A 15,944-nucleotide genomic window follows, 5' to 3' on the forward strand; every position below is an offset into this window, starting at 1 on the left:
CTTGAAGGGTGAATCCTATATCACTAAACTGGCATACAGCTGCATCAAATTGTGCTATCTTGTTGCCCGAAAAATGGAAAAAACATAGAATTCACAACTTAGATGGCGAAATAAGCAGCAGTTTCTGTTGCAACTAGGTTCCTGAACTCAAAACCATATAATTTTGAACCAGATCAGGAAGCAAATCGGTCACATAGTTGCCAAACGTATCCTACGGTTCTAGGCACTACAGTCTGGAGCCGAGCGACCGCTACGGTCGCAGGTTCGAATCCTGCCTCGGGCATGGATGTGTGTGATGTCCTTACGTTAGTTAGGTTTAAGTAGTTCTAAGTTCTAGGAGATTGATGACCTCAGAAGTTAAGTCGCATAGTGCTCAGAGCCATTTGAACCGTATCCTACGATGTTACCATTTCTCTATAAGACATCGAGTTGTAGAATACGTTTGGAAACTATATGACCGATTTACTTCCTGGTTCGGTTCAAAATTACCCATGTATATTAGTTCTTATCGTTTAGATTGAATATACTGAATTATTCTCTTTGGCTCTTTTACCAACTTGGCAGCCATTTTAGAAGCCGATATCTTGGATGCAGCTTGTAACTTTGAAATGGTAAGAAATAATGTAACGTATGAAACACAGGGAATTATACGGGAAAAACATACGTGTCTTACATTTAAGCATAACTTTATCCACACTCTAGATATGGCTGACATTTGTCCCGTATATGTTACATAAAATCTGATGGCTTCAACATATGTCAAATGCATTGAGATCATCCTGCTGTCAGGAGAGGGGAGCATCCGTACGATCACAGATGATTACAGTCAATGCTAGCGGGACAGTGCGGTGGTGAAACTTCTCGGATATTCCTTAAAACAGACTGTGTCTCAGACGAACAGAAAGCTAGTCGATCGGAAACGGCTCTCGATGAAGCGACGTCACCGGTAACCCTGGCACCGTCCAGAGCGCAGTTCTCGCCGCATTCTGCAGTAAACTGCGATCAGCCGTACATTAGTAATGAGAATTTTGACCAACCATAAATTGCACCCTCAAAAATTGCAAATATTACGATGTATCTCCGAGGACGATTCAGACTATCGGTTTCAACTTGAACAAGTGGCGACACGAATATTCTATGGTAACTATCGTTTCAAAAATGGCTCTAAGCAGTATGGGACTTAACATCTGAGGTCATCAGTCCCCTAGACTTAGAACTACTTAAACCTAACTAACCTAAGGACAAATCCCACACATCCATGCCCGAGGCAGGATACGAACCAGCGACCGTAGCAGGAGTGCGGTTCCGGACTGAAGCGCCTAGAACCGCTCGGCCACAACGTCTGGTTACCATCGCTTCTCCTCAGATCCGCGGTTTGCGGACGACGCTAATTTCTGCCTGAACGGAAGGATCAGTAAACAGAATCATTGATTCTGGTCATATGTCAAGCCTCACTGGAAGTATCCATCGAAGGTAACTGATAAGAGAGAGTGCTGTACCTTAGAACACTTTTAGACAGTTGCCTCTAGCCAGTCCTGTAATGGAGGTTTAATATATTTTCTTATTCCACTTTGAAGCCATAGCATTACCACTTGTAATTACGTGACATTTTCTTTATATTATGAATATGATATCAAGACATTAAATGTTTTTTGAAAATATTTATTGGTCTGTGCCTGTGACAGCAACGTTACAAAAAAACTGGAACCTATTTTTAACTTTTGTTTAATATCACTTACTTTCTTGAAAGTCAAGAATGATAGTAGTACTGTTAACTTTTGCTTACATTAGAACTACAAAATAGCTACAGTCCACACTAGCTTGGAACTAATTGGTTTGGTATCCTATGACCATGACAAGAAATTAAGTTTACTACCGCAATAATTGCTCTCAGAAAAAGTTGGGACTTAAGAAAAATAAATAACTGTACATTCTAATGAATGTAATATGAAAATAGTAATTACATGCAAAACGGCTTTTGAAATAATCACGAACCAAACGAAAAGTTTTCGCATTTAATTTCCTCACTTTTTATGAATAAAATCTATTTTTTTCTTTTTATCCAAATTGAAAGAGGTCCTTCAAATAACACGGTCGTGATACACACATTACTTCTTATACTTTGATGAACATTCAATCTACACACGTAAATATAAGTCACGTATAATAATACAGCTCAGCGACAGTGATCAAGAGAAACCTAATTCCCAAAAGATCAAATTGTAAGAGAACAAGATCGCGAGAGAGAGCTAAAGTACAAGAGAGCTTTTCACACTCGTACACGTGCAGTTATAACATTTTAACAGTGTTATCTTTGCGTGATTTTTTCACAGTGTCAGTAACAAGGTTCATACATCATTGCATTGCATAGCTGTTTTAATTAGCAAAATTAAATCGTCTTTCACTTAAGCAGTCATTTAGTAATTATTTCTCTTGATATAGGGGAAAATTCGTTAAGTCTGGCTATGACGCAACAAAGCGATGGCATTCACTTTGTGTGTGCTCTGGTGATTTTCTGAAATTATACAAATAGTGTAGAAAAGTAAGGATTTTCCAAATGTGAAAAACTGTTCCAAGGTACTAAATGGTCAATTCAAATTTAAAAGTAGTGCAGTCGAGAAAATTTTTTGAGCACTGTATTTAATAATCTATGTGTTACATTGACGCCAACGGCTTTGCCACAGTGCTGGAGTGCAAGCAGAAAAACGTGGCCAGTAGAGGTGCAGTCAGCAGGACATGTGTGGTGAGGGGGTGAGAGTGGCAGTGGTGGGGGTTGTGGGCAGGTGCTGTAGGGGAAAGGACGAGTGCTGGAGGGTAAGTGCCCTTCTAGACTGATTCCTACACTCACTTTTTTGGTAAATATTAATTGGATCTCCTCTGTGCCCAAACTTGCATGGTGACCATTCAAATAGATCTACTGTCGCCTCTTATTTGCTTACTATCTAAAAATAATTCCGCAGAAAACGCAACAAAAGCAGCAAGTTGTTATCGTCTGGCCTAGCAACCATTTGTAGCTTTAAGAGAAGCGTCATAAATGGCGAATTATGAGTAGAACAAACATTTCTCTTGTAGCCAGGTTAAAATTTGCTTCCCTTGCCAAAAATCTGTGGAGATTACACAACATCAACTCCCTAAAATTTTTTGGAAACGCAGTTGTGAGAGGATTCTGAAACAGTGGTTTATTAAGTTTATTAAGTGAGGAGCTAAGGAAAAGTAAGGTCAATGGCTTATGAAAAAGCACATCCTCAGTATAAAAAAATACGTGTAATATCTTCACTCATCTCTCGTTTCACCAGCTATTGATGGCCCTTAAAAATTACATTCTTTCATCGAAAAAATCTTAGTGACTGGAATAACACGGTAGATAACGAAATTGTGCACAATAATCTTACGGCACAAGTTGCTATCATTAGCCAAAATCTTAATTCGACGTCTCAAGGTTGTTTATGGAATACCAGGTATGTTGTGGATATTTAATTCTGGCTTTATCGCTGGTGCATGCGTTTGCAGATAAGTCTGCTATACCACATTAATTTTCTCGAAATTGGTGACAGACAGAGATCTCCAATCAAGTCAAAAGAAAAATTCAATTCGTTAGTTAAATTTCGTACACAGAAACATATTACTAGGTAATATTTACCAAGCGCAAAATCGTGGCCACACCCATTTTTCATTGCAAACTTTTTCGAATTTCGGGCAGTGTCTTACTTGAATGTAAATATATAACTCTAACCATTAACGAAATGATGGGTACGTCATCATGAAGCTGACATATAAATCTATAAGTAACGCATAAATGAAATGTATTTGCCAAATACACTCATGCTCATAAATTAAGGATAATTGCAGAATGTGGTTCCACACAACGTGGCACTACAAAAACTGGCGATAATAGCATAGGCACATAGGGAACACACACGACACAGATCTGTAAGTCCACGGTATTGGTGATAAGTTGAGAAAACCGTCCTGGAACACATGTGCTACAAAAGGCCACTGTTTCCTGCGCATGTACCCCGACATCAATATGGCATATGGTCACTATGCACACGTACACAGGCCGCACAGCGGGTTGGCATACTCTGGATCAGGTGGTCTAGCAGCTGCTGGAGTATAGCCTCCAATTCTTGCACCAGTGCCTGTCGAAGCTCCTGAATTGTCTCAGGTGTTTGAAGACGTGCAGCAATACGTCGACCGAGAGCATCCCAGACGTGCTCGATGGGGTTTAGGTCTGGAGAACACGCAGGCCACTCGTTTCGCATGATATCTTCTGTTTCAAGGTACTCCTCCACGATGTCAGCTCGGTGGAGCCGTGCGTTATCGTCCATCAGGAGGAAGGTGGGACCCACTGCACCCCTGAAAAGGCGGACATACTGGTCCAAAATGACGTCCCGATACACCTGACCTGTTACAGTTCCTCTGTCAAGGACATGCAGGGGTGTACGTGCACCAATCATAATCCCACCCAACACCATCAAACCACGACCTCCATACAAGTCCCTTTCCAAGGACATTAAGGGGTTCGTATCCTGTTCCTGGTTCACGCCAGATGAAAATCCGGCGAGAAGCACTGTTCAGACTATTCCTGCATTCGTCCATGAACCGAACCTGGGACCACTGTTCCAATGACCATGTACCGTGTTCTTGACATCAGGCCTTACGGGCTCTCCCGTGACCAGGGGCAGTGGAATGCACCTTGCAGGTCTTCGGGCGAATAAACCATGTCCGTTCAGTCGTCTGTAGACTGTGTGTCTGGAGAAAACTGTTCCAGTGGCTGCAGTAAAAAAATGGTTCAAATGGCTCTGAGCACTATGGAACTTAACTGCTGTGGTCATCAGTCCCCTAGAACTTAGAACTACTTAAACCTAACTAACCTGAGGACATCACACACATCCATTCCCGAGGCAGGATTCGAAACTGCGACCGGGTAACGATCGTGCGGTTCCAGACTTTAGCGCCACATCAGCCGGCGACTGCACTAAGGTCCCGAGCAAGGCTACCTGCAGCACTCAGTGGCCGTCTGCGGGCGCTGTTGGTGAGATATAGGTCTTCTTGTGGTGTTGTACACTGTGGACGCCCCGTGCTGTAGCGCCTGGACACGTTTCCTGTCTGCTGCAATTGTTGCCATAATCTTGAGATCACACTTTGTGGCACACGGAGGGCTACGACCTGCTGTGTTTGACCAGCCTCCAGTCGCCCCATTCTGCCTCTCGTAACGTCATCAATATGTGTTCTTTGAGCCATTTTCAACACACAGTCACCATTAGCACGTCTGAAAACGTCTGCACACTTACTTGCTGCACTGCACTCTGACATGCACCAGCACACCTCTGCGTATGTGGACTGCTGCCAGCGCCACAGTGCGACGACCGCAGGTCCAGTGCACCGCATGGTCAAACCCTAAGGTGACTTAAACCCGCAAACCGCCCACCAGAGCGTTGCTTCACCATATATCACCATTACCCTTCATTTATGGGCATGAGTGTAGTTTCTGTAAAATCGATTGAGAAATATTACAGGAGGATCGCCGACTGTCCGAAGGCCAGCAAACAATATCGGCCTCTCCTTCCAAGCAAACGAATGAACTCGCCTAGCACTTTGGACGAAAATTGATCACTGCGTGGCCCCTAACACCGGTTTCCGTCAGATCACTGAAGCGCTGTCAGCTCTGGGTCAGACGTGCGCTGCTGGCAAGCGAGGTGCTCTCAGCCATTGTGAGGCCAGTTGAGGACCTACTTGACTGAGACCTGGCGGATCCGGTCACGTAGACTGACAATGGCTGGGAAAGTGGTATGCTGACCATATGCCCCTCCATATTCGCATCCAGTGGCACATATCGACTTAGGATAACATCGTGGTCGGTTGATACCGTTCTGCCTTTCGAGGCCTGTTCCGATTGAGTTTAGTTCTAGTTGAAATGAAATTAAGAAGAAATGTTATCAAAAACCAGTTACAAGTTAAAAACTTTCTGAAATAGACACTACTGGCATTCAATACAAATTTCTGTTTCCAAAGCAGAGAAAATTCTTGACTTTCAGAAAGCTCTGTTCATTAGCAAACATCACGTGTTGTATAGTAGAAAATCTTCTTCTGTTTGATGGTTCAAATGTTCAAATGTGTGTGAAATCTTGTGGGACTTAACTGCTACGGTCATCAGTCCATAAGCTTACACACTACTTAAACTAAATTTTCCTAAGGACAAACAAACACACCCATGCCCAAGGGAGGATTCGAACCTCCGCTGGGACCAGCCGTGCTTGATGGTACAAAATGCTGCACAACCCATGAATATGACTTACCTGTCCACATTTTATGTAACTAGTATTAAAAATACACAGAATTTTACTCACCCTAAAACTCTGTAACTGAATAATTTACAGTATTACCAATTGCTTTAATATGTCATAGAGCACTTAATATTTAGCCCACGTTATATTTACAAATGTTCCACAAAACACAACCTCATGTCTCATAATAACAAAAACAGTATAAAATTCCGGAAACTGCTTATGTCTTTCTCTGGTGCGCATTTCTTCACGTGACTCTAAAATCAGCCACTAGATTGAAACACAGACCAGGAAACATCAAGTGTTCCTAGGTACACTATCCTCTAGGTACAACACTCTCCTCTACTTCGAAAGCGATAGTTAGATATTGAAGATGGTATTCTCGTGCTGTCAAGCCCTTTTACATTCAGGTTATTCTAATAGCAGTCCGTTTGCAATACTTGTTAGACGAAGAAGCTCTGCCGTCGCTGATGTTTGAAGACGTTTGTACAGGACGATGATACCACACCAAATCACCAGCTAGGTTCCCAGACATATCTGAATATTCAGTTACACTCAAAATTGGCGTGTCGTAGAGATCTTGAGGAGTGACCGCCGCATTCACTGGATCTAAGTCCATTAGCGGTCTCTCTGTGGAGGCATGTGAAGGTAACTGTGCATGCAGTGAAGATAAGAAACTTTGCGCACCTCAGGAAGCGCTCTGTAGATATTTGAGATTGCGTTCCGGTACATGTGTTGGTTAAAGTCCATGAGGAATGGATGAAGAGGATATCGACAGTCTTTTAACTTGCCAGAGAACACGTCTAGTACACTGTGTAGACGTTATGTGTTGTCACAAGCATTTGCATGCTTCGGACAAAATATTAAAAAATGGTTCAAATGGCTCTGAGCACTATGGGACTTACCATCTGAGGTCATCAGTCCCCTAGAACTTAGAACTACTTAAACCTAACTAACCTTAGGACATCACACACATCCATGCCCGAGGCAGGATTCGAACCTGCAATCTTAGCGGTCTCGCGGTTCCGGACCGAAGCGCCTAGAACCGCTCGGCCACATCGGCCGGCACAAAATATTAAGTAAGGCGAGAATTGATAAAGCTATGCTCAGATGAAGGGCACAACTGTTTTCTCGTGCTGATTTCTGTTTGTCTGCTATGTCAAATGACGCCTTTTTGATCTGAAAATTGCGAGGTGCGTCCAACTGGCGGGCTCCCCTCCCTCACCCAGCAAACACTAAATTTCTGTTTATCCATCTGGCTTGTTTTACAAGGCGATTCTACACCTATGGATCGCCCTGCAAATGACAATTTGAGTATCTCTCTGTTTAAGTTTTTCGGAAAGCTGTTTCGGTGATTCTAGAGCTGCGAAGTGTGACGTATAAGTCCTTGGAGCAGAACCAGTTGGCAATAAGCTGTATAACTTCACATTTTTGTAAGGGAACTACTGATTTATTTAAATAATTACGAGAGAGAAATTACACAGATGAGCACTGTGGTTTTTGTATTCAGAGTGCATATGTTAGAGTGGTAAGCATCTAAAAACTTAAAAAAATGTTTGTGGACTTCACTGAGCGAAGTAGTGCATTTATCATATGAAGCAGGATTTTCAAAGACAAGCTGTGAACTGGAACTGTTGACGGAAATGAGACTTAAATTGTAATGATTTATTGTTTTATAAACCTAACAGATCAACGTTTATTTATCACTGAGTTGTACATGGCAAAGAATATCATTGCATATAACTCATCAGGAAGACAGTATTTCTCTCCAGAAATCCATCCGTTCCTTAAGGAAGTCTTGACGAGTCACAAATTCCAGTTTCATATCCAAATAGTTGGATGCATTCGCCCTCAACTTTTCCCATACCACTGGACTTCCAGATGGAGCCGGATCCCTGGAAAACGAATAACAGTTCTGTGATATAACACGTGCAGCCACGAGAAGTATAACCTACAACTACGCTGCTCTCTAATAACTTCAACATTTCACTTATTTTGTATATGTGTGCGAGCTGAGCAAAAATTTTTAGTGTACAGCAAACTATAATGAAGAACAATAGCATTTTGTCACAAATCTGGAATAAGAAATAAAAACTATGTTCTAAAAAATTTAAGAAAATGGACAGCAAAGTTGATAAGTTACTGTCTAGGTGCACCTATACAGAAGTTCCACACGCAGATCAATGTCAGTGTGATAGACATGAATTGCACCTGGAAGACAACTGGTTGTCTGAAAGTGGAACCCAGTAGATCCTGTGAGAATAAGGGAAGGATGAACAGTGAGGGTGGGTGAGTGGCAACTATAGAGGCAGTTGAGTCTGAAGACGATAGGTGGTTAAATGCTTCTCTTTTTGGAATCTATAGACCTTGTTAATGATTTTGAACTATAGGAGATTAGGCCAAGAAAGACCAAGATTCTATAATCTGTATTCGATGTTACTCATTCGAAGTGAAAGCTCAATCAAACTTCGGTCTTTTCTCATAAATACAGTGAAATATCAGTGTCACTGCCAATAGTATGTAAAAGGCTTCTTGAAAGTGGTACACGGACGTCCAATCGGATGAGTGTATTTGAGTAGGAAAGCAGGCTAGATCAAGCTAGAAGTTTTTTCTATTGCCATCCATGAAACATCTGCGAAAAGAATGTCTCAATGAGTAAATTGATGCCCAATCTATATTACCCTAATTTACTCCATGGCAAGGCTGCATGACACACTTTCTACAAAATAACGGTTCTCATGGAAAACCTAAAAACGGTTGTAATGACTATTTATTTTCAGGAGTCTAGTCGCCCATTAACGTTACATCAAGTTGTAGGAGGTCAGTGACTAAGGGATTTATTGCTAGCGCACACGAGCAGATGTAATTTCGATAGATCGCTCACGCGCTGCCTGCGATATGTAAGCTGCAATAGAATCGCAGACCAGAGAACAGTGTCGGCTGCAGTAGGAGCAGTGTCGGCAGTAGTGGTGGTAGCTCGCAGTCGGGCGGTTGGGCCGGTCGTGCCTGTGCAATGTAGTATACGGTAAAAATAGTCGCGCGCATATTGTTACAACTAAATTTGTACTATTGTTATATCAAGTCCCATGTAAATACTTTAAAAAATCTTTTAATAATAATCTTCCTTATGAAATTAACTTTTGACAATCATATATCTGAATTTAAAGAATTTACTAATTTCTGCAATCCGTTGTCATCCTGATTATCGTAAAGAAAAATGAGTTGTTTCTTTTTATACATGACAAATCTAGCGGCCAGCATTGCACTGGGCTGTGCCAGAAAAAATTCTTATAGGAGCAGATATATCCGCGTTATCCGGTGACTTTTTTGAGGTAAGAATTTTCAATTTATTCAGAATGATCTTTCAGGGCCATGACGCAGCACTGCTGACGTACAAATTTACTAGTTTAGATTCACAGTCAGTTATTTATTGATAGGTTATATATGAGTCACATTTTTTTTATTGGGCGGTTAGTCACGTTATTATTGCGAGGTTACGGAACAGTATTCAGTTGGGAGATTACACTAAATATAAATATATAGATAATTTTATACATATTTTTTCTGTTGGGACGTTACAAAGTATAAAGAAGATTCGTAGTAATTGAATACGTAATTTTTTTAGTTGCAGAATGTGTCACTGTCACATGCTTCTACTATACAGGGTGTTACAGAAAGGTACGGCCAAACTTTCAGGAAACATTCCTCACACACAAATAAAGAAAAGATGTTACGTGGACATGTGTCCGGAAACGCTTAATTTCCATGTTAGAGCTCATTTTAGTTTCGTCAGTATGTACTGTACTTCCTCGATTCACCTCCAGTTGGCCCAATTGAAGGAAGGTGATGTTCACTTCGGTGCCTGTGTTGACATGCGACTCATTGCTCTACAGTATTAGCATCAAGCACATCAGTACGTAGCATCAACAGGTTAGTGTTCATCACGAACGTGGTTTTGCAGTCAGTGCAATGTGTACAAATGCGGAGTTGGCAGATGCCCATTTGATGTATGGATTAGCACGGGGCAATAGCCGTGGCGCGGTACGTTTATATCGAGACAGATTTTCAGAACGAAGGTGTCCCGACAGGAAGACGTTCGAAGCAATTGATCGGCGTCTTAGAGAGCACGGAACATTCCAGCCTATGACTCGCGACTGGGGAAGACCTAGACCGACGAGGACACCTGCAATGGACGAGGCAATTCTTCGTGCAGTTGACAATAACCCTAATGTCAGCGTCAGAGACGTTGCTGCTGTACAAGGTAAGGTTGACCACGCCACTGTATGGAGAGTGCTACGGGAGAACCAGTTGTTTCCGTAGCATGTACAGCGTGTGCAGGCACTACCAGCAGCTGATTGGCTTCCACGGGTACACTTCTGCGAATGGTTCATCCAACAATGTGTCAATTCTCATTTCAGTGCAAATGTTCTATTTACGGATGAGGCAAATTGTAAATTTTCACAATCGACATGTGTGGGCTGACGAGAATCCGTACGCCATCACGTCATCAACACAGATTTTCTGTGAACTTTTGGGCAGGCATTGTTGGTGATGACTTGATTGGGCCCCATGTTCTTCCACTTACGCTCGATGGAGCACGTTATCATGATTTCATACGGGATCCTCTACCTGTGCTGCTAGAACATGTGCCTTTACAAGTACGACACAACATGTGGTTCATGCACTATGGAACTCGTGCACATTTCAGTCGAAGTGTTGGTACGCTTCTCAACAACAGATTCGGTGACCGATGGATTGGTAGAGGCGGACCAATTCCATGGCCTCCACGCTCTCCTGACCTCAACCATTTTGACTTTCATTTATGGGGGCATTTGAAAGCTCTTGTCTACGCAACCCCGGTACCAAATGTAGAGACTCTTTGGGCTCGTATTGTGGACGGCTGTGATACAATACGCCATTCTCCAGGGCTGCATCAGCGCATCAGGGATTCCATGCGACGGAGGGTGGATGCATGTATCCTCGCTAACGGAGGACATTTTGAACATTTCCTGTAACAAAGTGTTTGAAGCCACGCTGGTACGTTCTGTTGCTGTGTGTTTTCATTCCATGATTAATGTGATTTGAAGAGAAGTAATAAAATGACCTCTAACATGAAAAGTAAGCGTTTCCGGACACATGTCCACATAACATATTTTCTTTCTTTGTGTTTACTGGAAGTTTGGCCATACCTTTTTGTAACACCCAGTATCTTTTACAGCGGTCAAGTAGTGTAAAAATCGACTATTTATTACAGTACTAAGCGTACTGTGTATTTGCAGTCGTTCCATAAACGTGGTTCGTTTACTGCACAGGCTTTTGCACTTGGTGGCTATTCGAAAGTGTGTAACACACGCTTGTGTAAAGGACAACACTCCAACTAACAAACCGTTCAGTATCTGATGTGATGGAACCTTCCTTAAACTTCATATATTGTTAATCCACTGTCGCTTGACCGAAACTACACTGATTCGAATAGAAGATAAATGTTTAGTAATAAACAATCAAACCTTAGTACGGCTTGGGATTCAAGCACCACGAAAAGATGCTATCAGTGTGCTAAACTTCTAAATTACATAGGAAAAAAGCTACAACATCAACGAACTACTTTAATACATTGGTCACAACAAAACACTCCACAATGACAAAAGGAAATTAACAACGTTATTGTGGCCCAGATCGACGACAACAATGGCGGAATTATTTACTTGGATGCACCAGGTGGCACCAGGACAACGTTTCTAATTAATCGATTTCTGGCGGAAATACGTGCTAAACAACACATCGCACTTGCTCTGCCATCATCCGATGCTGCAGCCACACTTACGGAAGGTGGACCAACTGCCGATTCCACCATACAACTACCGTTGAATACAGACGAATAACAATTACGTAAGTAAAATCTCAAGAGCATGTGGACGGGGTGAACTTATAAAGCAAGCTAAAGTTATTTTCTGAGACAAATCCACAATGGCTCATAACAAACCACTCGAAGCCGTGGACAGAACAAGAGCATGTGGACGGGGTGAACTTACAAAGCAAGCTAAAGTTATTTTCTGAGACAAATCCACAATGGCTCATAACAAATCACTCGAAGCCGTGGACAGAACAAGAGCATGTGGACGGGGTGAACTTACAAAGCAAGCTAAAGTTATTTTCTGAGACAAATCCACAATGGCTCATAACAAATCACTCGAAGCCGTGGACAGAACATTGCAAGTTTTGCGAAGAAACTGAAGTGGTCGGAGGAGCTCCGCTCATAGTCACAGGAAGTTTTCTACAAACACTTCAAGTTATCCCCAGCAGACGAGATCAATACATACTGAAAAAGATCGCGTCTCTGGCCACACACACAAAAAACTGCGACTAACCAAAAATGTGAGAACTGAACCATCAAAGGATGACACAACAGGTCATTTTACTCAACAATCTTACAAATATTCGAAGGCACATATCCTACGTACCAGACGACCGGCCTCATTAAACTGAACAGGGATATCTGCAACACAGCCACTTCTGAAAACGAACTCATCTATCAAACTGATCCAAACATTGTTCACAACTGTAGCAATCCGGACTGGCTATTCGAAAGCTAACAATAATATCGTCGACTATATCAACTTTAATATTCAAGAGAAGATTCCTGATGAAGAGAGAATATACAAATCGATTAACACGATGGTAAACGTTGATGAAAGTGTTAACTTCCTACAAAATTTCTAAACTCTTTACAACCAGCGGGAATGCCATTACACTGACTTCGACTTAATGTTGTATCTCAGATCACAATACTCAAAAATCTCAATTCACCAAAAGTATGTAATGGAACAAGGATGATCGGTAAACAGATATCGAATAACATCATCAAAGCCGAAATCATGACTGGAAAGTACAAAGGACACACACTATTTATCCCCAGAATGCTACTGATCTCTACTGAGCGGGCATTCCATTTCAAAATCCTGCAAATTCCAATCACATTAGCCTACAGTTTTGCATTTAGCAAAGCTCAGGCACAAACTTTAAAATACTGCTGCATCAACCTCGAAGACTACTGCTTCTATCACGATCAACTATACCTAGCTTGCCGTCGAGTAGGAAATTCGAAAAATTTGTACATTTATACCCCGAATAACAAAACGGCAAACGTTGTTTGTAAACAAGTGCTGTAAATACTCGGAATATGTTATCAATGACAACTTTTTACCTCTTATACTTTAACAAATACTGTAAATAGTTAGAATATGTTTCCAATATTTTTTTACCTCTTATGCTTTAAAGTTTATCCTTTCATTACAACTACTAAATAATCGCACATCAACCCTCTGAGCGAAGCCGGGTATCACAGCTTGTGGGACGTAAATCGAGAAGTCAGTTTGTGCACAAAATCCTGCACCGGCAACACTTTCTCAGTAATGGGCGGCGGTAGAGGCAGCATGGCTCAATATTTCTGCTGGGGAGCTCCAACGATTTATCTATTTGTTGAGTCCATGCCACGTTGAGTTGCTGCACTACGCCGGGTGAAAGGAGATCCGACACGACGTTAGGCGGTGGCTCATGACTTTTGTCATATATGATGTGCGCCTTGTATCGAAGTGTTCCGTGTTTCGGTAACTCGCTGCTCACTGAGTGATAGGTTGGCAGTGAAGCCCAGGTGGGTGCCGTGGCACACTGCTGTGCCAGCAAATCGTATTACGGCGAGTGACTTCCTCGCGGGAACGAGCCCTCTTGCCTTAGTCTGGCGCTGTTACAGCCTGATTAACTCTCTCTTCAAGTGATCAGTGATTCAGGCCGCTATTGCCAGCTAAAACTAAGTAAGCAGAATTATTATTCACAGGACTTACCCGTATTTGGGGAAATTGGTCCACAGTGTTGTCAACTGACTTGCCACCTTCCCATCGTTGGAGTTAGGATCCGTGTCTGGTCCCAATACGCCATTCGGAAACAGATACGCCGTTTCCCCGGCATGCATCATACCTGCAAAATATTTTTACTTCAGCTATAGTTAAGAATGTTTCAGACTATCAAAGCCTAACTATATTTTTCTTGAAAAGTGCTACACAGATGCGTATGCATTTCCAGTACTTCTGTTAAAAAAACGTGGTAGAATGTGCAACAGTTTCTCTAACTGACGCTAACTGTCCAACAACATAGTTCAGTCAGCCAATAAAAATGTCTTAAGTATGCAAATGGTAGTCTATGGAGCCACGACGTCGTTGTTTCTTATTGCCAGAGAAGTGCTAAATAGAATGATTCGATTACCGATGCATACTATATTGAGAACAGCTAAATACAAAATTAGTAGTTTTTTAAGGAAGAGAAAACCAAAGATTGTGAATTTTATGCTGGGAAAACTACTTCGTTACGTTTACAAAGGCAGACATGACCTACAGTGACAACAGCGACCGGTACATTGGCAAGGATTACGCCTGACACCTACAGCTACTTTAGGCTAAGCGTATAGTCAATAGTGAGTCCGCTTAATTGTTACAGAAGCGTGCTGGAAAAGATTACAGAATTTTCGTCACTTGTGAATAGTACTAACGCGGCAAGTTATACCCGCTACAGAAAGCTGACTGTAACTAGCAATAAACAGCAGCGAAATCTTAAATTTCGAATGCAATACACATCGGTAAGGCAGGGAAGTTTGGGTTGGGTTGTTTGGAGGAAGAGACCAAACAGCGAGGTCATCGGACTCATCGGGTTAGGGAACGACAGGGAAGGAAGTCGGCCTTGCCCTTTCACAGGATCCATCCCGGCATTTGCCTGGAGTGATTTGGGGAAATCATGGAAAACCTAAATCAGGACGGCCGGACGCGGCATTGAACCGTCGTCCTCCCGAATGCGAGTCCAGTGTCGAACCACTGCGCCACCTCGCTCGGTGGAAGGGAAGGACACCAGTAGTTATAGACTGTCACTTTACATGAAAAACTCAGCAATGCTTGGTGTGATAAATATGGAGTCAAACTACGAGATAACGAATAAAGACATGCGTCAAACTAGAAACACAAAACAATAATTGTTTCTTTCTATCGTCACCTACATAAAAAAACAAAATGTGAACACTTTGAAGAGAGCGTTAGAATTATAACGTATAATGTCCTCGATCATCCGGAAGTGGTTAGGAGAATATTTCAGACTGTCAGCTATGCGTTGTTAGAGGCATGATTTTAGAATGGATAACAGGGACAAATAGTTTCGAGATAGTGTTCTAAAACTGCCTCGGAAACTGTATTAGCTACTTACTCGTGAGTTAACAAGCTAGATACATTGCCAACAAACACGGTCGAACTTTCGTATTCAATGGAGGTCACGACAAAAATATTCTGTATAATTGATCAATAGTAATGAACTAGAATTTGAAAAAGTAGGAAGGTATATCTCCTTAACACGGCTGACAATTAGAGACCACAGTATATACGTTTGTGCCGTAGAAGTCTGTGCTGAATTATATTTGAGAATTACCGCGAAATCAGGTAATGCGGCGTAGCAGATTGAAAGAGGCCGAATCCTTGCTGACAGATAAATGGTCGGGAAAGTCAATAGCGATAAACGATTAACACCTTCTGATAGAGATCCATCCTATGCTCTTTCGTTCCGATGTCATAATAATGAATGACCATATAGATAGCGGTTTTTGGTCCACAGTTCGTGGAGCAG

General features: G+C 42.0%; 1 protein-coding gene across 1 annotated transcript in view; it reads right to left on the reverse strand.

Annotated features, from left to right (window-relative positions):
• Window positions 1–7,951: 7,951 nt before the first annotated feature.
• LOC124622931 (acetylcholinesterase-like) overlaps window positions 7,952–15,944 on the reverse strand; it is a 54,277-nt gene continuing 46,284 nt past the window's right edge. Inside the window, exons 9-10 of the mRNA XM_047148721.1 lie at window positions 14,129–14,261; window positions 7,952–8,182 (exon numbers count right to left, since the gene is read on the reverse strand). Of these exons, the coding sequence (XP_047004677.1) occupies window positions 8,035–8,182; window positions 14,129–14,261 (281 nt within the window). The 3' untranslated portion in view covers window positions 7,952–8,034. The remainder of the gene's footprint in view (window positions 8,183–14,128; window positions 14,262–15,944) is intronic.

This window comes from Schistocerca americana, chromosome 7 (genome assembly GCF_021461395.2).
Source record: "Schistocerca americana isolate TAMUIC-IGC-003095 chromosome 7, iqSchAmer2.1, whole genome shotgun sequence".
NCBI lineage: Eukaryota > Metazoa > Arthropoda > Insecta > Orthoptera > Acrididae > Schistocerca > Schistocerca americana.